The sequence below is a fragment of the Lactuca sativa genome, chromosome 2 (assembly GCF_002870075.4).
Source record: "Lactuca sativa cultivar Salinas chromosome 2, Lsat_Salinas_v11, whole genome shotgun sequence".
Classification (NCBI taxonomy): Eukaryota; Viridiplantae; Streptophyta; class Magnoliopsida; order Asterales; family Asteraceae; genus Lactuca; species Lactuca sativa.
In genome coordinates this window covers 64986886-65010353 of record NC_056624.2, presented here as the reverse complement: position 1 = coordinate 65010353, position 23468 = coordinate 64986886, and the positions used below count along the sequence as shown (strand labels likewise).

Below are 23468 nucleotides of genomic sequence, written 5' to 3'. Positions count from 1 at the left end.
TTTACAGAACACATTTGTAATTATAATCACTATATTAATGAAATGGTTGTTGATTTTTGTTTTTACTATTATGCAATTGTAATGATATTGTACATGATGTCCTCCACCCCAGAACGTATTCCGCCGTTGTCGATTTTGGGGTGTGACAGATTGGTATCAGAGCCATTTTTTATAGTGAATCAAGTATATCAACCCATAAAAGATATACAAACTATAAACACTTCGGGATTGAAACACTCTGACCAAGAATATATACTTTCAAATACTAAAATATTTAATTAAGTATATATATATATATATATATATATATATACATACATACATACACCAATACAAAGAGTCAGTATCATTCTAGAACAGAACAAAAGTATTAAAGATTGTTGGACAACATAATTAAGCTTAGAGACATATAGTCACACCTGGGTGGATGTATCTGGATCAACTACATCTTTCTAGGAGTGACTAGCATGTACCTAAGAGTGATTGTGGTGTTGCAACTGTTGGATTAATGTCTAAGTCGATAACTATATTTGGTATGTACTTGACCTAACCCGGCATGGTCCATTTGGGTTGCACTTCACCGACACAATTTATATGGATAGTCTTTTGAGAATAGTATATTTATGATTAATATTAATATATTATAAGTTCTAATATATTAATATGGAATCATATTATTTAATTAGTATTGATCAAGAATTAATTTAGAATTAATTAAGTGATCAAAATGATCTAATTAAATATGGACTCTTATATATATATATATATATATATATGGAATGGGCCAAGTTCATTTAGGTTGGGCTAAGCTTTCATGGATAGTCCATGGAGTGTTTAACCTATGGATCATATGAAATGAAAGGTCATGGGTTTAACCCTAGTTTCCATACTATATAAAGATGACCATGGTTGGTGAAATTGGCACTAGTGTAGTACACTAAGAAGGGCTAGCTGATTTCACTAGAGAGAACCAAATATTCATATTCTCTAAAGTCTTCCAAGGTGTTTTGGTGATTTGTGATTCCATTTGAGGCTTCCACACTACTGGGGCTAAGCTCTTAAAGCTTGAAGACATCAAGCTACATCTAAGAGGTATGTATTTTATCTTGTTATATCCATTATTTTATATGCTAGATTAGGATAATACCTTGGATGTTCATATTTGCATGTATAATAGAGAAAACATAGATCCAAGGTATTTAGGGTTGCATGTACACTTAGGAGTGTTAGAATGCTCAAAACCCAACAGTGGTATCAGAGCCTAGGCTTGTTTTCTTGTTATACTTGCAAAAGTAGCTGAAAAATCGAGTTTTGATGCTGTCTGCCCAGCAGACTCGCCGAGTCCATGAATGGACTCGCCGAGTCCAAGGCAAAATGCATCCAACTCACCGAGTTGGTTCGTGCACTCGATGAGTTGGACCCCCAGACAACATAAATTCGACTTTTTTGGCTGGAATTGGACTAGGAACATTACCCTAAGATGTTTTTGGACTTATAAACTTGTTTTTGATGTGGTAATGTTCATGCTAATCCAATTTCAAAGATAATTGTCTATAGATTCATGTTTTGTATTAGTTTAAGGTTTAGACTAATTACATGAAAAAGTTTGATTTGAATTATCTTGTTCTTATGAGTTGCTTAGATTAATAGAAAAGTTAATTGATTATGTGTTTTCAATCCAAATTAATCTAAGAGTTGATTCTAAAATGTGTTTTTGTAACTTGTCCTCAAGTTATATGAAAAGTCACATTTAAGTTTCCTAAAACTCATAAAAGTTGGCAAAGGTTACAAAAATGAAGAATCTTGTCTCATTGAATAGTTTTATGACTCCATAACTTGTCCTCAAGTTATGGAAGTTCAAGAGTCACTTCATTAAGTAATAAAATATGTAACCTTAATTAATTCCATAAGTTATAAAATAAAGAGAAGTTAATTCTTTTATTAGTTTAAAGTCTTCCATAACTTGTCCTCAAGTTATGGAACTTGAAGAGTTTTTTAATTAAAACTACTTTAAACACATAAGTTATGGAATAGAAAAGTTTTGAAAGTTACAAAACTTGCCCTCAAGTTTTGGAATTTGAAAAGTTTTCACTTATGAATACTTTAATTCCAAGTTAGCCCTTAGAATTTTAAAAGTTAAAATTCAACCCTTATACATTATAATATTATAAGTTAATAATATATATATGTATAAGAGTAAAGTCAGTCTTACCGCTAGTATGCCTCATTCGCGAAGCCGGTCTATAAGGTGGGTATAAGGTTGTTGCCTATAAAATGGCAACTTAATGGGTGTCCACTCTCACCCACCGCTTGCTTGACTGGTGGAGGGTCGTTAGCCGAACGGGTTTGACAGGACTATAATTCTCCCTTCATTAAAAGTTTTAATGATAAATACTAAGTAACTAAAATCTTAATAATACCCAATCTTAGTTACTTAGGAAAATGTGAATAAGGTGCTAATCCATGAAATTACACTTTGCACTTTGTTTAAGTCGGTTGGTGGAGCGTGTGTGGTTAACCGGCACACTAACTCGTATTTAACAAGGTAGGCAAAGGATAACTTAATGTTTATCATAGTATCGATGGAGCGTGTGTGGTTAACCGGCACACCGATTGAGGGGTAAACACTTAAGGGTACCCAGTAATTTGCATGGTTACTTCACACCTTGTTTTGTGATCCTCGGCATCCCAGTCACAAAACTTGAAGGGCACACTCGAGATTGAAACATGCCTTTGAACAGTTCAATGAATCTCAAAGATCTAGTAGTTTCAAATCCAATTAAAACCTAATAATTCATTTCGTTTATCTTGGTGGAAATTGGTGAATCGTCATTCACCTACCTTCAAATATTCTATAGCTTGGATTACGGCATCCCTCTTCCAAGTTATAAAATAGTTTGTTGGGTCCTAGCCTTAATATTTCATATTGGGTGTTATATTAAGGACCTTAAATCAACTATCTTGAATATCTCCCAAGAGATGTCAAGTTCAGACATCTATGATCTTCCCAAATATCTTGGAACTTCACTTCCTCCACCTCCTCCAATTATTCTCCCTAACCCACAAGTTCAAGGTCACTCAAGCCCTATTGGCAAGGCAATGTCTAGGTGTGATCACATCTTGGAGTTGTAGTCACATATTGACAAGCCGGGAGAGTTGGGTGTCAAAGTCTTGAGAAAGTTGGTGGCTCAATCACTTTCTAAATCATATAGTGAGTTCCTTTGGGACACCTATTAAATAGACTATGACAAGATCCTTAATGATCTTATCTATTTGCTTGGTGTTGCTAAATCAGAAATGATTTAGTGTACTAGTAAAGCAAATTTGATTAGGAGATCAACTTCCCAAAACTTTATGGATAAGGACAATAGTGACACAGGAAATCCAGAAATGCATTCTCTTCCCAATGCTAAGGGATTGGCCATAGTCAACTTGGTTGACCAAATGGTAAAGAGAAAGGCTAAGTTTGAGATAGTCCCATGTACTATTACCTAAGGGTCCATATATTTCTATTGCCAAAGGAAGGGGCTTTGGTTATGAAGCTGCCAAACTTACCTAAGGATGATAAAGTCAATAAGTTTTACTTAATTTCAGGTAAAGTCCATTGTCTAACTCTATTAAGTTCCTACTTGGAGATTCTTATTACATGATGTGGCTGGGTCACATGTTGATGTTTTAAGAATCAAAGAAAAGTAAAGAAACTTAAAGGAAGTATATGCTGATTTTGATCGCGAAGATGGATTCGATCGCAAGGTTCGGTGATCAGAATTTTGAGCACGTGCTTAAGAGTTATGATAGATTGCTTAGGAATAGATGACAACAACTTTTCATATACATCTGCATTGTAAGGATTAGTTTTTCCGCAAAGTTTTAAAATAAAAGAAAAGTTTTAATTTTATTTATTTTAAAAATATCATTACAATGGCATTTGGGAAAAAAGATGTTGTTTATATGATTCCATTGATAGCAATATTGGAAATATGAATTTGAGTCTTTAATTTGTGGTAGTGTCTAAATTTACCAAATAAGGAAAGATTCTCATCACCCAAGTTTTAGTTGGATAGAAACTTGGAATCATGCAAGTTGTATAGTATGATGAATGAGAAGTTTCGAGCTTTGGAAAATTAAGACTAACTGCTTGTTCACATGGATGTGTGAGTCAAGAGAAGGACTAAGGGATCAAGTACACTTTCTTGTGCACTTATCAAAGTCCACCTCAAAAGATGGATAAGACTATTCGTCATGATTTACTAAGGTTAAGTAAATATGATTATACTTACAAGCTTAAGTATAATTCTGAAGCATTGAAAAATTTTCAATGTATGACAGAACGAATAAGAAGAATCAAATTAGGCAGAAGGATAAAAGTTTCTCAAATCTGAAAAGATGGGAGAGTACTTTAGTATCATGTTTTAAGATCATCTTAATGATTTTGAGACCTTATCACAATTCATCCTCTAAGTACATTCTGATAGTTAAGAAGAGGAGTTATGAGTTGTTGAAGTGGTTAAATCAAGAAGATGATTCATACTTCATTCCAAAAAAAAAAAACAATTCTTAGAGTCATACTCCAAGATTGTAACTTGAGTGACATGTCTTAAAGAAGGTTTAAAACACTTGTCAAATGTAAGAGTAAAAGTTTTCTACTCTTGTACATTTGAAATTGGTAAGTTGTGATGTTTTGGATAAAACAAAGACCAACTAAGGCCAATTGTGTGAAGTGTTTGTCTTGATTAGAATCCACACTAACTCTTGAATATCTGACAAGAAAGTCTTATATGTCAAGAGGACAGTGGGAGTCTTAAAAGTCTTGAAAGTCTCAAGAACTAATCAAGAATAAAACCTAAAGTTCTTCACTAACACACGAGTTGAGGTTTATAACCTATCATGTTGACATATTCTGTGCCCATTCCAGTTAAAGTTGGCTATACATTTGAGTTCTACCTGTTATTAATTGTTTGGATAGCTACTTGGAAGCAATGGCAGACCCTTGAGCTGCCAGGTGGCAAGAAGATAAGATTGCACAAGTTCAATCCATATGAGTTAGGATTTGTCACTAACCTAGTCTTGTGATTATGGTGTTGACAAATTCACATGGATAGGAACACATATACCATAAAATCTAAGTGTCATAAGGTTTCTCTTCGATTCATGAAAATGATGGTAAGGAAACTCTTTCACTAAGTAGATTTTAAGTAGATAGCAATTGTGATATTTGCAGTTCTCAAAGTCGTTAGTGGAGCGTGCATGGTTAACCGACACACTAACATTGACTTATGAGAAATGGCAAAAGGTCTAAACAATTTAGACTATGATTACGGCATCCCTTTTCATAGTTCTGAAATTGCTTAGACACACTTGTGAGCTATCTAAGAGAGGTGTATGATTTTGATAAAGTCTTATCAAGGCAATCTAGTATCAGAAATCTGAACTTTGGTAAGAAAGTCAATAAAGTATTGATTTCTAGAAGTCCAGTTGATTTCTGGGTACATGTCAAAGCTAGTGGGAGCATAAGTGTTATGCTATTAATCATCATGTTAGTGGGAGCATGATAATTATGATGAAGGTTGCAAGTTAGCAATGTTAATTATAGAAAACAAAAAGGTCTCAATTGGGAAAAAGTTGTTTTGCTATAATTAAGGGAGAGGATATTATACTTCATCTCAATTCTAAAAGCTTAGATTGAGATTTTAATCATCTTTAGTCAAGAATATATATATGAATTTCATGTTGGAATGGCTCAACATAAGGAAATTCTATATATGGGTTCATTATTTGCGTTCTAAAATTCGATTATGATTACGTCATCCATTTTCATAATCTGAATTATGAGAACTTGGCAAACAGAAATGGAAATGTTATAGCAAAAGACTGGTTTAGTCTTTATGTGAGACATCATGAGTCGTGTCCCATATGCTTCAGATATAGGATCGATTACATGTGCTATATTCATCCTTTCTAAAATTTTCCAAATGCCTGGGGCATTAAGAAGGGAAAAGGTCTAGAATTGGATATGACTAAAAGGATTAAACAATTGTCGAGGACAATCTAAGGTTTACCAAATATTGGTTGCTCAAGGACAGCTGGAAGTATAGTGATAATTCTGGAAGGACCATATTGACATAATTTGTAAGGAGGCAACTCTTGTTCAGAAGTGATAGTCAAAATGGAGTCTGGAAATGTTTCAAAGTTAGAAATTATTTAATTTGTGTAAGATTAGGAAACTTAATGCAAGAAGGATGTTTCCAAGGAGCTGATCTCCTTTGGAATGCTCTGTAATGGTTGTTGTCAAGTCTTTCTGACTTTGTGCATAATCATTACAAGAGGATCAATGCATATAAGTTTAGAATCTAATAGATTTCAGTAAATCGCATGAATTTGGAATTCTTGCATTTGCAGTAAGGATTTGGGTCTGTGGAAAGAGAATCATTGAAGTTATGTTCAATTGATCTAGTTCACAAAGTAAAGATCATAGACAAACATAGTATGCATACTTGGTGTGTGGCATGACTAGTGTTTAGAAAACATAGTGTACATGCTTGGAGCATGGGATAACTATTGTTTTAAATTCAAGAATAAAGTTGATAGCTGAAACAGTATACAATGAATAATGTGTAATCATATGGTGATAAATAAAAGGTGTTTTATTTATATTCATAAGTTCTAAGACCATATTGAATTCAATTATTATTATGTTTCACTTTGCATGTTTTGACTTCCCGAATAAACTAGGTTATTCTTCCGAAATGACTAAGTTATTCAAGCCATCCACAGTCGGTCATATGTTGGAAGTAGATATGAATTAAGATTGTCATGGGTTGGCTTGTAGAGGTCTAAGGTGTTGGACAAAGGGTTACAACACTCATGAGTGCTCATAAGTTCTGAGTATTGGATTCAACCCGCGCTCATTGGAGTCACTTCATGGATTTTATCACGAGTGATCATGAGACGATAATATCTTATATTCTTCAAACCTATATATATGAGTTGTTACTATGAGTTGGTTGTACATTGATTGCACGAAAACGCATTCGGTAACTCGGTGTTATAAAACGTGCCTTTGTGTATGATTCAACAAGTAGTAGAACAAGCCATATGAGTCGAAGTTTATCCATTCCTTTTACCTTCAGGATAAAAGTGATATCGGTGGGCCCCTCAATGATTTAATGATGACACATGTGAGTGCTTGGCCAAACCAGGACTGATTTGATTTGTTCAATCAGTCAGTCGTCATGAATCGGAAATCGGGAAACAACAAATGGACAGAGAGAATGATTATAATCCATGTATCAGTCCATATGATATCTAGAATGGAGGAATATATGATCCCTTATCTAATGGACAAGTTCGTTGACAAGATCAGAGTTCGACAGCAGCTTTAAGAGCTACGATTGCCAGTTAGGTTTTGAAGTCATACTCAATAATAGTTTTAGACTTATCCAAGTGGGAGACTGTTGGATTAATGTCTAAGTCCATAACTATATTTGGTATGTACTTGACCCGACCTGGCATGGTCCATTTGGGTTGCACTTCACCGACACAATTTATATGGATAGTCTTTTGAGAATAGTATATTTATGATTAATATTAATATATTATAAGTTCTAATATATTAATATGGAATCATATTATTTAATTAGTATTAATCAAGAATTAATTTAGAATTAATTAAGTGATCAAAATGATCTAATTAAATATGGACTCTTATATATATGGAATGAGCCAAGTTCATTTAGGTTGGGCTAAGCTTTCATGGATAGTCCATGGAGTGTTTAACCCATGGATCATATGAAATGAAAGGTCATGGATTTAACCCTAGTTTCCATACTATATAAAGATGTCCATGGTTGGTGAAATTGGCACTAGTGTAGTACACTAAGAAGGGCTAGCCGATTTCACTAGAGAGAACCAAGTATTCATATTCTCTAAAGTCTTCCAAGGTGTTTTGGTGATTTGTGATTCCATTTAAGGCTTCCACACTATTGGGGCTAAGCTCTTAAAGATTGAAGACATCAAGCTACATCTAAGAGGTATGTATTCTATCTTGTTATATCCATTATTTTATATGCTAGATTAGGATAATACCTTGGATGTTCATATTTGCATGTATAATAGAGAAAACATAGATCCAAGGTATTTAGGGTTGCATGTACACTTAGGAGTGTTAGAATGCTCAAAACCCAACAGCAACAAGTCTAAAAACTTACCAACACTACCACAAGATCGTTAGAACAAGAATACTATAGGAGTATTCTGTACCTTGCTAACTGTTTATATGATAACAAAAAGGGGTCGTTACTGGTAGGATAATAGTTGCTAAGTGGATACATCACGTTACATGTGACTAGGGCACTATAGACTCAGAATCTGTGACCTTTGCTACATTTCCTGTTCTTGTTTGATTGGGGATCTGGAGTTAGGGTTACTTATTCGAAGGACTATCTTGCTTTGGTTATATGTAATTGGTATGCACTATGCAAGTATTGGGCCGACTAGAAACGATCATCTTAAAAAGTATTCGAGATTAGTACGTCTATTAACCTTTCTTTCCCCATTCTCGCGTAGATAACATGGCTGGCTTCCACCATCCCGACGACCCGTATTATCCAAACCAAGGCAATGGAGGATGGCTAGATGAGGAGCCAGAAGACGATCATCCAATTTCTTTGGATGATCACCATGCTGAAGGATTTTCGGATGGATCCGACTCCAAGCCAGAAGTCAACAACCTGCCCCTAGCAGCTCCAAATCCTAACCCCCGTCCAGTGCTTCAAGGCCCCACTCCCATGTGGGCAATAACCCTGAACCGATGGAGTGATGAGCAGGGTCACCCGGTACCTTTCGACAGAGACTGAAGATTCTACAACATAAGCGAAGGAGGATCAGCAGACCGAGTCTTGCCCATCGTGGTCCGAAGAATTGCCAGGAATGTCGAGCAAGGCCAAGCAGTTATTGGCCGAGTTGTGGAAATTGATGCCAACTTTAACCTCAACACTGCTCGCATTCGCCAACTGGAAGAAACTATGGACAGGACGAGGAGAACCAATGAGGCTTTGTAGCAACAGCTGGCTGAATCCCGAGCCGAAGTTAGGGAACTCCAAGCACGTCAGAGAGCTCATGAACGACATCTTCAGGAAGTCATGCGCCAACTAGCTGATCTGAGGGTTTACCCAATGGGAACCCGGCGCCAGTAGAAGATGTCGAAGCACCTCACTCTTTTGTTTAAGGACTAGCCTTTTTCTTTTCTATGCTCAGTAGGGCACATGCCTATAAGCATTCCTAATTTTGAAAGTACCCTAATTAGGCCTCTAGACTGCCAACATTTTCCTTATGGTTTGATGTAAGACCTACTGTTAGGTCACTTTTCCCGAACTTGTATTACATCATTAATACCAGTAAAAATGGCAGTTAACTACTCTATTGCTATGACTCTCTCTCTGATTATTGGGCTATGTTGATTTAGTTCATGAAACACTCTTATCATACTTGCAATGGACTCTTACTATTGTTATCACCTCTATGAACTTTCAGTAAAAGATGCCTCCTCGCAAGCGCCCGAACAAAGGCAGACCTGCGACTCAAACCCCACCACCACCTCCTCCTCTGCAGTTCGATCCAGTGCTGTTTCAAACAGCTGTGACTGCAGCTGTGACGACAACCTTGGCCCAAATAAATTCCGGCGATGCTAGTGGAGCCGGAATGGACGCCAACTCCAGACATGGTGAAATTTCCCCGCGAACACAGGGGTGTAATTATAAAGACTTCATGAACTGTAAACCAATGTTCTTCAATGGGACCGGAGGAATCCTTGCTCTGTCCCAATGGATCGAAAGAGCCGAAGCTGTTTTCGAAATGTGCTCATGCCCAGAAGAGAGGAAAATCAAGTTTGCTGCTGCCACCTTCACTGAAAGGGCCCTGACATGGTGGAATGGCCATGTCAATTCACTCACCTTAATAATAGCCAATGCCATGGGTGGGATACACTAAAAGATCTTCTGAGAAAGGAGTACTGTCCTAGAGGTGAGGTTCAGAAGCTTGAGGAGGAACTCTGGAACCTCAAGTTGAAGGGGACAAACATAGTGGCTTAGATGGCCAGGTTCTGCGACCTGGTAGCTATGTGCCCTAACATGATCCTTTCCGAGAGCAAGAAGATCGAACGATACATTTGGGGTTTAGTGCCCCCGTATCAAGGAAATGTCCTATCTTCACATCCTGCAACCTTTGACAGCGCTAAGGAGTTGGCCCACAGGTTGATTGATCATGAAACTCCTTCCACTCCAGCAACAGCAACCACAACTGCTACTGCACCACCCAAGTCAACTGACAAAAAGAGGAAGCGTTGGGAGCAGAAGAAGGGCAAGAAAACTCAAACCTCCTCCAAAGACCAACAAATTGTGGCTGTCCATGATGCCACCACTCCTGTTACCCCTGCACCAACAAAAACCTATGTTGGGAACCTACCGAAATGCCCCAAGTGCCCTTTCCATCACAACGGCCCCTGCCGTGAATTGCACTGCACCAAATGCGGCCGGAAGGGTCATACCGTCCGGTTTTGCAGATCCCAACCCAAACCCATTTCTCAGGTTTCCAGTTCGAGAGTGAGCCCGGCCTGCTATGGCTGTGGAGAAGCTGGCCATTTCAAGAAAAACTGTCCAAGGGCTGGAAATGCGGGAGGAACAGGGAGACTACTCGCTATTGGCCATAATGAAGCAGTAGCGGACCCCATAGTAGTCACGGGTACGTTCCTTCTCAACAACTCTTATGCTTGTGTCTTATTCGATAGTGGAGCAGAGAGAAGCATTATAAACCAAAACTTTAAACACTTACTTAAGCAATCCCCACAACCACTAGAAGAAAAATTCGTCGTAGAAATGGCTAACGGAAAGATAGAGAGCTCTAACGAAATCTACTTAGGTTGCACTCTCACACTAGATGATCATACTTTCCCAATCGACCTCATACCAGTATCATCAAGAGTTTCGACGTTATAGTGGGCATGGACTGGTTGAGTCTCCATCGCGCTAATATCCTATGCTTCGACAAAGCAATCTGTTTAAATCTACCGAATAACGAGACTCTGTTGATCTACGGAGACAAACCCAGTACGAGCCTTCGCATCATCTCGAGTATTCAAGCCCAGAAGTACTTGCGTAAGGAGTATCGTGCATTCCTTGCTCACATCGTTGATACGAGCAAGAAAACGAGAGATATAAAAGACTTTCCAGTCGTATGCTATTTCCCCGACGTCTTTCCAGAAGAACCTCCCAGTTTACCTCCCAATCGTCAGGTTGAATTCAAAATCGACCTAGTCCCAGGAGCTACCCCCGTAGCTAAATTGCCCTATCGTTTAGCGCCTGCAGAAATGCAAGAACTGTCCAGTCAACTTAGCGAGCTGCTCAGCAAGGGCTTTATAAGACCAAGCTTCTTACCCTGGGGAGCACCGGTCTTGTTCGTAAAGAAGAAGGATGGATCATTCCGTATGTGCATCGACTACAGAGAGCTCAACAAACTCACGGTCAAAAACTGATACCCTCTTCCCCGTATAGATGACCTATTCGACCAACTACAAGGGGCGAGTTACTTTTCCAAGATTGATCTTAGGTCCGGGTATCACCAGTTACGAGTGCTTGAGGAGGATGTTCCGAAGACATCCTTCCGAACTCGATACAGACACTACGAGTTCGTGGTGATGCCCTTTGGACTGACTAATGCACCCGCAGTGTTTATGGACCTGATGAATAGGGTGTGTCGTCCATACTTAGATTAGTTTGTCATTGTCTTTATCGATGACATACTTGTCTACTCTCGGAGTGAGGAAGAACATATAAATCATCTACGACGAGTCCTAGAAACCCTAAGATCGGAGAAGTTATACGCGAAGTTCTCTAAGTGTGAATTTTGGATCCGAAGAGTTGAATTCTTAGGGCACGTGATTAGTGAGGAAGGAATCCACGTGGACCCATCCAAGATTAAAGCTATCGAGAATTGGTCAGCACCAAAGACGCCTACAGAAATTCGTCAATTTCTAGGCCTCGCTGGCTACTACCGCAGATTCATTCAGAACTTCTCTCGGATTGTGAAACCTCTCACCACGTTGACGCAGAAAGGAGTGACATTTGACTGGGAAGAAAAACAGGAGAAGGCATTCCAAACCCTGAAGCGAGCTCTATGCACCGCACCGGTATTGTCCCTTCCCGAAGGGACAGATGATTTCGTGGTGTACTGCGATGCATCAAACCAAGGGCTCGGTTGTGTCCTGATGCAACGGGGTAAGGTCATCGCCTATGCCTCGAGACAACTAAAGACGCACGAAATTAACTACACCACGCACGACCTCGAGTTAGGAGCGATTGTATTCGCTCTAAAGATCTGGAGACATTACCTGTATGGTACGAAGAGCATGATATACACTGACCACAAGAGCCTCCAACATATACTAAACCAGAAGGAGCTCAATATGAGACAACGACGGTGGGTCGAACTACTCAATGATTACGACTGCGAGATTCGTTATCACCCGGGGAAAGCCAACGTAGTAGCAGACGCCCTAAGTAGAAAAGAGTATTCTGGTCGAAGGGTCAAGACATTAACAATGACTATCCATTCGCATCTATCCGTACAGATTAAGGAGGCTCAGCTCGAAGCTTTAAAGCCTGAGAATGTGGCGGGAGAATCCTTACATGGAATGGATAAGAACTTGGAGGTCAAGGGTAACGGAGCCTATTATCTCATGGACCGGATCTGGACGCCGCGTCACGGTGGTTTCAGAGACTTGGTCATGAAGGAAGCATACAACACTCGATATTCCGTTCACCCAGGTTCAGATAAGATGTATCTGGATCTCAAAAAGTCATACTGGTGGCCTAACATAAAAGCAGAGATTGCTACCTTCGTGAGTAAATGCCTTACTTGCGCAAAGGTTAAGGTTGAATACCAGAAGCCATCAGGTCTTCTCCAACAACCGGAGATACCGGAGTGGAAGTGGGAGCGGATCACTATGGATTTCATTACCAAGCTACCCAAGACGACGGGTGGGCTGGATACCATATGGGTCATCATTGACAGACTGACCAAGTCCGCACACTTCCTACCTATCAAAGAAACATATAAGATGGGGAAACTCACCAAAATATACATTAAGGAAATCGTACGACTGCATGGTGTCCCTATATCTATAATCTCCGATAGAGATGGTAGGTTCACTTCTAGGTTTTGGCAATCACTACAAGGCGCCTTAGGGACGAGGTTGGACATGAGTACAACCTACCATCCGCAGACCGACGGACAAAGTGAAAGGACTATCCAAACCTTGGAGGACATGTTGCGAGCCTGTGTGATTGACTTTGGTAAAGCATGGGATACACACTTACCCCTCGTAGAGTTTTCTTACAATAACAGTTATCACACGAGCATCAAGGCAGCCCTGTTCAAAGCCCTCTACGGTCGGAAGTGCATATCTCCTCTATGCTGGGGTGAGGTGGGCGACACTCAGTTAGCTAAAGGACGGTTTCCTAACAGCGCCCTCACGGGTCCGGATATCATTCGAGAGACAACCGAGAAGATTGTACAAATACATGAATGATTAAAAGCTGCCATGGATCGACAGAAAAACTACGCAGACAAACGAAGAAAACCTTTGGAATTCCAGGTAGGAGACCGATTCCTTTTGAAAGTCTCACCCTGGAAGGGCACGATACGCTTTGGGAAGCGTGGAAAGCTGAACCCAAGGTACATAGGGCCTTTCGAGATTCTTGGTAGAATCGGCCCCGTAGCTTACAAACTCAACCTACCCCACGAGCTAAGTAACATACATCCTACCTTCCATGTCTCAAACCTGAAGAAATGCCTGTCTGACGAGACTCTCGTTATCCCACTCGACGAGATCGAAGTCAACGAGAGCCTCAACTTCGTGGAAGATCCTGCGGAGATTATGGACCGGGAGGTCAAACGAACAAAACATAGCCACATCCCAATTGTGAAGGTTCGATGGAACGCTAAACGAGGACCGGAGTTCACTTGGGAGCGCGAGGATCAAATGAAACTCAAATACCCTCATCTCGTTGCTTAGTTGTACTATGATAACTTAGCTGCTTGAATTCTAAATTTCGGGACGAAATTTCCTTAACGGGGGGATGATGTGACAACCCAAAAATTTATTTCCGTCATTATAACCCGTTTCCGTTAATAGAATATTCTACTTTATAAAAGTTCCGTTAATTTGGGGTTGACAAATAAATAAATGTTTTATTTTATTTTCATCTTAATGTTATTATTGTCGTAATAAAATAAATAAAAACACATAAATTACATTTCCATTTAGTTGGAAAAAGTTTATTTTAATTACGACCATTTAACCGGGTAAAATTTTTAAACCTCGTTAAACATAAGTATCGGGTAGTTGTATACCGGGTATAACACCCAAGTCCTATATAAAGGTGGGTGGACACTCTTTAGAACTTTTTACACACTAGACACACTTTCTCTCTCTACTCTCTCTCCTCAAGTCCGATTTCATCTCCAAAAACCGCAAGTTTTCCACTCCAAATCGTAAGTTCTCTCATCCTAACTTGTTCTACAACCCATTGTATGTTGATATAGCACAAAAATCATTCAAGAAAGACAAGGAAAAGGAGTTTACGGCCTAAGAACCTCCTTAGGCCGTGAACCCCTAAAAACTTGCCAAACATGCCCTAAATCTTTCCTTTAGGCTTAGAAACTAGTTTTGGGTTAGACCTTGAAGTGTTTGAGCCATAAATCCTCAAGTTTGAGGGCTTGAAAGAGGGTTTACGGTCCAAGCATATGCTTAGACCGTAAACACCCTCTAATCATGCAAATCACTTCCAAAACACTTCCAAAACACATTTAGGCTTAAGATATGACTTTGGGACTTACTATTTCAGACTTGGAACACCTAAACATCATCATTTGAAGGGTAAAATAGAGTTTACGGCCCAAGCATATGCTTAGACCATAAACTCCCCTAAAACATGCCAAATGAAGTTTTAACCCCCTAAGAAGCCTTATACCCTCACTAGAACTTGTTGGGAATGAGCCAAGGACCTCAAAATCGAAGATTGGAGGGTACATAAGAGTTCACAGCCTAAGCCATGGGGATTACGACCGTAAACTCCCAAGGAGTGGTCCTAGGACCGTAAACTCCAAGGGAGTACTCTTTTGGAACCTTAAACACCCCTATAGCCTTGTATATTGCCTTAGAATCACTTCTAGAACCACAAGAGGCTTGAAAACACTCAATTACACTCCTCCCATGAGTTTACGGCCGTAAAATCATGGGGGATGTGGTCTCCCAGCCGTAAACTCACCAAGGGTGAATTTGTGAGGAGTAAACTCCATAGTGAGGCCTAAAACTCCTTCCTAGCAACCCACTAGCCTCCTAACACTCAACCATAGAACTTTTATTTACATTAGGATGTCGATATGTGTTTATTTAAATCACTAATTATTTGTAAACATATGTCTTCATATGTTATTAGGATCATAAAGGGTGTACAAGTCTTTACTTGACACCAAACGCTCATCCGACACTCCCACCCGATCTACTCATTACAGGTGAGTTCATACCCCTTAATGAACCTTTTTAAATGTTTTTACATGTTTTAGGGAGGGGGGATACAAGTATAACACTACAAGTTTTATTATCAAATCATATGTTATTCACAATTTACCATCAAAAAAGGGATTTCTCTACACTATTAGCTACTTACCAATAAAACTGTTTTTATTAATTATCAAATGAATTTTTAAGATTTAAATTGTTGATAAACTATTTTCAAAACTGTGTTAAACCACTTTTCTTTTAAAATATATCTACATTAATATATTTATATAAGTAAGACTTGAAGGACTTAGCACCGATAGCTCGCCTTATTTCCTGTTCTTGTTTGATGTGGTCTTAGGGTATTTGTTGTCTGTCCGACTGTCGTTGATTTCTTAGTTATATATCATATATATTTGGGTTAGATATGAAAGTATTCATCTTATACAATACCTTTGTTATTCAAAGGCATAAAATCATACACTCTAGTTAACTATAATAGGTATAGTTAAGACTACCGCTCGTTACCCCTACTACTACTATACTCACTATAACTGTTAGCATTACAAGTAAATACACGTATAAGAGAACACTCTATGAACTATACTAAAAGTCTACTATACTATAACACAAGAGAATACACTAATCCAGAGTATAACACACTGTCTCATTATAAGGCACTCTACAGCGCTTACACCATGTAACCAGGGCTTCCCGGAAGGAAAGGAACACTACACGTATAGATATATACTGGACCTATGCTATTACATCCCGATTGTTAATTTCAGTCCAAGCCCACTAGGCCTAGGGATGGCACTACATCGCTACACTACGTATAACCGGGAAGGTCATCGGGCTCTCTATTATCATTAGTTGGTTACATGAGGAATTACATACATATCCAAATTAATACACTAAGACTTAAAGTCTAACTAACATCCCGAAGTAAATAAGTATCTACGGCTAATTGAAGCTTATAACACTACTACTATCAGCAGACTTAACGTCTACTCACTTTATTTTTATAACTGAAAGTTGTATGGAATTGCTTTTATACATTCAAAGGATTTAACTTATAGATGTACATTATAGGAAATATCGGATTTCCTAGGGATTTCTATTACTCATATACAAAAGTTTCAGTTTTATATTACAATGTTTGTGAATATTTTAGTACAAACAACGTCACTAAATTCTTATGAACTCACCAGCTTTATGCTGATACTCGTTTTCAAAATAACTTGTATCCTCAGGTCAAAGATAGACAGGTACTGGTGCAGCTTTTGAGAAGATGGAGCATATACAAGACCCATCTTTTATTTTTGTTATACTTTTGGTGTCTATTAAACTTTACAAAACACATTTGTAATTATAATGACTATATTAATGGAATGGTTGTTGATTTTTGTTTTTACTATTATGCAATTGTAATGATATTGTACATGAAGTCCTCCACCCCAGAACGTATTCCGCCGTTCTCGGTTTTGGGGTGTGACACAACAACCTTATGTCCAAAATTATAATTCCTTACACAAACATGTGTTGCAATCAGAGATTTTATCTTAAAAGTACGTTCATTGTACTTCCATGAAGCATGGAACTTAAAAGAACATGGGTTTTTTTTTTTTTGCATTTTTCCTCCCACACCTAGAAATAACTTTGCTTTTATCACTCTTCATGAACCAAAGTTGGTATTTATTAGCTACAATGTAGTTAGTTAGTGCAAACCTTAAATGAGCATGAGACATATATAACTCACCAACAGTTGGCTTAATTTTGTTTCAATTGACAGTAGGATCATGCACCTTGAATCTCGACACCCACTTCCAGCTCATTTTCATCTTCAAGATGTTCTTGCTCATGTTTTTCCTATTATACATCTTCAACATCAGCTTCATCGTCCCATTGAAATTGATTATTATTTAACATTTTTTTCATCATATAAAATGTTAATAAAAGGGTCTTAATACCAGGTAGATTTAGGATTGAAGTTATTTGGATCAACATCCAACAATCCTAAGTAAAGAAAATCATCACCAGACTCTTCATCACATTTGCATTTGATCTTTGTCTTCTTTTTCATCTTTGTTTCTTTACTGTTCCTTCTCAGTAATGATTATGTCATCACGTGACTTCACTTCAATAATCGTGTTGTAAGCCCTTGAAAACCCTAGAAAACCCTCTTTTGATGTAATTGTATAACCATGAGAGGTTATACAATCATCTTGATAAAGGTGGTGTCTAGTATGCATGTTCCGAAGAATTTGTACTTGAGTGGAAAGGGGCAACCAACAAGGACTAGATTATTAGTTGGTAATTGGGTAAGGGTAATTAAATGGAATGACATTTCTTTAACGGTGGACAATTAGTAACAAAAAAATATTGGGGTTAAACCAAAACAAGAGTGTATAAATAATGGCTATTATAGTATAAACCCAATTTATAGATCGTCTTCAAACACAAATACTAAAATCAACTTTGACTCTTCGTGAAATCAACCAGAAGTCCAAAAATTGTTTATGTATGGGAAGAGTATGTTTAATCATAGTAAGAGTCTAATGATGTTTCCGGATTTACAGAAATGAGAAATGTTTGTACTTTGACTCTTTTGATAGCGGACATTAACTCTTTAGTGATAGGATTTCCAATCGACTCTTCTGGTAATGGAGGTGGCGATTTAGGCTTTGGACTTTGATTATCCATGTGATAGGATTTCCAATCGACTCTAGGGCTTGAACTATAAGTTCGACGGTGAGCGAACTAAATGGATAAGGGGGGATATGTTTAAGAATTGAGCCACAAGGATCTTCAATGGGTTCGAAAGTCTTTTGATTCCAGGCAGCCGACCCAATTCTATGGAAGTCGCTATAAGTCAAGCTTATCGACTATCAAAGGAAGTTCGGTTAGAACTTGTTCTTTCTTTTTTTCTTTTTGAAGGAACGAGACTCAGAGTCAAAGCTTTCATGTAACGGTGAGTCACCAACTCCGGGAGTAGCTCCGGCGATAGAGAGTAGGGAGGAGGCCAATGGGAGTCTCTATTTGAAAGGGGGTGGTGTAAAGTTGTTGTAACCGGGTAAGAGTAATTAAATGGAATGCCATTTCTTTAACGGTGCAAACTAGAAATAAAAAAATATTGGGGTTAAATAAAAACGAGAGTGTATAATAGTGGCTTTTATGCTATAAACCCAATTTGTAACCCGTCTTCACACACAAATCCTAAAATTAACTTTGACTCTTCGTGAAATCAAACCAGAAGCCCATAAATTGTTTGTGTATGGGAAGAGCAAGTTAAATCATTATAAGAGTCTGATTAAGTTGTCGAATTTACATAAATAAGAAACATTTGGACTTTAACTCTTTAGATGGCGGACATTAAGTCTTCGGTGATGGGATTGCCGATTGAATCTTCTGATGATGGAAGTGGCGATTTAGGGCTTGGACTTTGATTGTCCATGTGATGGTGCGAGTGATGAAGAAGAAAAAGGAAATCTAGGGCTTGGATTATAAGTTCGACGGTGAGCAGACTAAATGGATAAAGAGGAATAGGTTTAAGAATAGAAGGAAGGAGACTCAGAGTCAAAACTTTCATGTAACGGCGAGTCACCGACTCTGGGAGTAGCTCCGGCGGTAGAGAGTAGCGAGGAGGCCAACAAGAGTCTCTATTTGAAAGGGGATCGGGTAAAGGTATGGGAACAATTGAAATCTTATCAGTTTTTATATAACAAAATCAAAAACCAAAAAATTTTATGAGTTAAAAAAAAAAACAATAAAACAAAAGCTAAAAAGAATAAGAAGGGTATAATAGTCTTTTTGAGTCTGAAAGGGACTAAAATCGCAATAAAATAATACCACAGGGATGATCCGAGTGGAAAATAAAAGTTATGGACCAAACATGTAATTTTAATCAAACCACATGAACGAATTCATAAATTTACTCGTTTAATACTAGTTAAGGCCGGATACATTTAAGTTGTGCTATTTTACATGTCAATTTGATATGGCATACGGCCATAACACTCTTTTTTCAATGCTTTTGTACCTAAACCTTCTTACCGGAAAAAAAAAATCATAGTTTTTAAATAAATAATCCCAAACACACCCGTAACTATGAAGTTATGGACCGAAACATATATTTTACTTTTTAAAAATTTATCTACAAAATCTAATGGTTTTAAACTCATTAGCCATCCTTTTTTTGCCGGTGACATTTATCATCTCCACACAATATCACTCAAATTTTACTTTTCACGTTCATTTCATTACATTTAATTGTAAAATTCAAAATATGAGGTCCAACAAAACCCCACACCCATCTCTTGTTATCCTCATGGAGATGTGCCAGAAGGTAGCCGCTAAAATAGAATGTAGAGGCAGCAGTGGAACAAATATTTGGATGATGGTGTGTTGGAAATATGGGTATAGCAAGAAGTGTGTTGAAGATCAAAATTTACTTGGATTACTACAGGATTATCTGGACACTTTTCTTTAAATCTATTTCCCCTTGGTACATCTACTTGGGTGTCCATAAATAATTCATCTGGATAATCATATGACCAATAGTAGACAGTTAAAATAAAAAGCACAAAAACAAGCAAAGTATCAGGTTTGCTTTAGATTGTTCAAACTCTTAGTAGTTCCAAAAGGTGGCATATTGTGAGTATTTTTACTTATACTATCTTGAAAACTGGATTAGGATGCAAAAACAAAGGTTTTTGAAAGTTAGAAGTCATCTTAAGCCACATCCATCCTCTTTATTTTGAGGTGCTACTTTTGAAGGTGTTTTTTCACTACACTTTTATCTGAAATATCTTTATGTTTTAGGGTGTTGTTCACTGTAAGGGGCTCTATACCTTGACACCACTATTCATCATGGTTGGGATAAAACTTTGTTATATATGTGCACCCCACATCACCTTACTTGTATTAGATCACCATATAAACCCATTTCAGCGATCATGAATTACAGAAACACCAAAATGCTTGGTTGATACTAAAATTACAGTGTCCATCACCAAAAATCACTAAAAGATAATCAGTTAAACCAATCTAACTCCATGCAATGAAACCCCTTGCCACAAAATAGAGTTGTTCAGCCTACTTCAGACACTAATAAGCTATAACTGAACTACAATGACAGAAATTCTAGTGTAGAGCCATGGTGGCATTCACCATGATATATTAATAATCTCCGGGATTTTCAGTTGGTATCAGAAAAGGGAGATAGATATAAATGATGGTGAATGGCATGGTGGCATTCACCATCATCTCAATAATAAATAACCTAAAAGATAAAACCAAATATTTTATATGAATAAAACAGATGCATTACATACACATTTCAAAGCAAGGGACACCAAATCACATAAAAGGGAGATATATAAATGATGGTTATCAGCTTGATAACGAGAACATAAATTGCAAAATCCCAAGAGTGGTAACAAGTCATGACTCATCTAAAAGATTAACATTCACAGATTCATGCGGGAAATACCACCCCTCGTATGAAAGAAACAATCCACCATGTCCACCTCCATTATCAACATCACATCTTGGGTATTGTGACCAAGGGTCAGCCCACAACTCTGGTTTAACAGCAGCACCATGAGCCTCTTCACTTATAAAGAAACCATGTTTCTCTCCTGTATCTTGAAAAGGCACCCATTCCATTTCACCAAAGTCTAGTTTATAAACATTGAATACATATCCGTAAGCTGAGCTTCGCATCACATAAAGGTTTTCACAGCAACTTACAAGCTGCGGGAAAAATAGGTGCGGATCATCCACAAGAATCTTGGTTTCGAGTAAAGTCACTTTGGGCTCAGGATTGATTGTGAATTCACATAAATTAAAATTATTTGTGTCTACAGTATATATCTTCCCCTTAAAAACATGTAAATCCCTACAAAATTTGAGGTCGAAAGTGGAGGAAACACAATTCCATGTTCCCTCATCCTCTATAGAAAACCATATTTGATTCTCGGCTAACACAACAAACACCAGTTTAGAGATTGAAGGTGAAAAGACAAGGACAGAAGTAACGTCTGATACATAATCAGGCATCCATGGGGCAGGAGGGAAATTAAGTTCATGTCTAGTGATAAGATTCACAAGCCAGAAGTCCTTATTGGTTTTCATCCTGAACAAGATCAAGTAACCACAAGTTAATCCATATAATACATTCCAGCAGAATGCGTTAGTGTGGTTTTGTACACTCTTCCTTCAGAGTCCTCTAGGTGGCATTTCCTATCCTTATTATTATTACAACGGAGAGAGATATCCATCAACATTGGTGGTTTGGATGCCATAAACGTTTTCTTGTAAGTGACTAATACTGATCTCCATGACTTACAGACTCCACTCAATGCAATAAAATCGATGCTCCCAGTTGCATCATAACTAATAAAAGCACATCATGGTTGAGGTATGACCAAGGTCCCACATCATCAGTCATCATAGTCTTACTGCTAGATGCATCATCTTCAATCTGGTTTCTAGTTACTCTCCTTGTTGTACTCATTCCTACACTTGCAAAAGACAAAATAAACATTCTTGGTAAAATGCAAATTGCACATAATCTTAGAACACTTGTAAACAGAATAAGAGAAAACAAGCACAAAAATGAATGGGATCCGCAAGTGAAAACAAACAAAAAATATCTACAACGCATAAAAACTAATTAGCAGTTCTACAAAGATGAATGCTCTTAACAAAGAAATGGTAGATCAGCTACATGGTAAAAAAATTCCTTTATGTATCTCTCCTTACCCTAATGCTTTTTCATGTGTTGATGCTTCTTGTAATCAGGTGTAAAAATACCAAATTTAAACAAACCCTGGATAATCCAAACACTTGAAAGAAACGCTATATCAATTATCCAACTATCATAAGACATCATATATAATCAACAAAACATAAAAGACCAAATAATTACAGAATAGAAACATTTCAAGTAACATGAATACTTATCACAACAAATGAAACTCAAATTAGTAAACAGTTCAAATTTCAAAATGCATTTCATGAAACATATACAGATAACCAAATCATCTAAACTAACCTTAGTGATGTTACCCGATCAAATGAAATCCGATGTGCTAAAGAGCTACGGTCAGATGCGTGGCAAAGGGGAATAGCGAATGAACCTCACGAATGTTTAGTGGTTTGTGTGGCAGCGGTGTTTTTGTCTGCGAATTGTCTTCGTTATATTAAACTTAAAGCATAAATTATACATTTCGTCCGTCTGGTTTGCCCAAATTTCCAACTTTGGTTTTAGTATTGGACTTTGATTTGGCTTGGTCCCAATGGTTTATATTTACTTGTGGTCCTACATATATGAAAAGATAATCTTATCTTTTTAATATTTTTTTTTTGACAAAACTATAAAAATAGGCCCTATGATTTGCATTTTTTCTATAAACAATTTAGGGATGTCAAAAAGTCCCGTGGAACCCCGTTCCTATGGGGTCCCCATCCTGTTTGAGAGAAATTTTTTTTAAAAAATTGGGGGCGGGGGCAAAGTTAATCCCCGTTTTAATTTCGGGAGCGGGGGCGGGGATAGGTAATCCCATCCTGAAACCCCCATGGGGACCCCGTTAATAAATTACACATATATTTACATATATTAATTATATAAATATAATAAACTATAACATAATTTTCAGCTTCCAAAATTCATCAAAAAAATAAGTTTTTAAATTGTTAGTATAATGTGAAAGGTAAAAAGTTCACACCTTTCTCATTACGGTTGTTAGATCTCATGCTTATGGTAAGGATTTTTTCCATCTAAAAATTGGGACTTTAAGTGTATTGAGTTCATCTAGAGATTTGGACTTGGGACTTTGAGTGTATTGAGTTCATCTAGAGATTTGGACTTCAGATCTGGACCTTGTGAGGTCCTTAGAGTCCAAAGGTC

At 37.7% G+C, this 23468-nt stretch overlaps 1 protein-coding gene across 3 annotated transcripts; it reads right to left on the bottom strand.

Annotated features, from left to right (window-relative positions):
• Positions 1-20838: 20838 nt before the first annotated feature.
• On the bottom strand, positions 20839-22804 carry LOC111888921 (uncharacterized). 3 transcript variants are annotated; one of them, XM_023885060.3, is made up of 3 exons: positions 22614-22804; positions 22322-22404; positions 20839-22075 (listed from the first exon to the last, which is right to left on the bottom strand). In XM_023885060.3, the coding sequence occupies exon 3, from the start codon at positions 21689-21691 to the stop codon at positions 20999-21001; it is 693 nt and encodes a 230-aa protein (XP_023740828.1). In that variant the 5' UTR covers positions 21692-22075; positions 22322-22404; positions 22614-22804; the 3' UTR covers positions 20839-20998. The 3 variants fall into 3 exon arrangements, with proteins under 3 accessions (XP_023740828.1, XP_023740827.1, XP_023740826.1); XM_023885059.3 differs by lacking the exon at positions 22322-22404 and having other exon boundaries at positions 20839-22080; XM_023885058.3 differs by lacking the exon at positions 22322-22404.
• Positions 22805-23468: the final 664 nt, after the last annotated feature.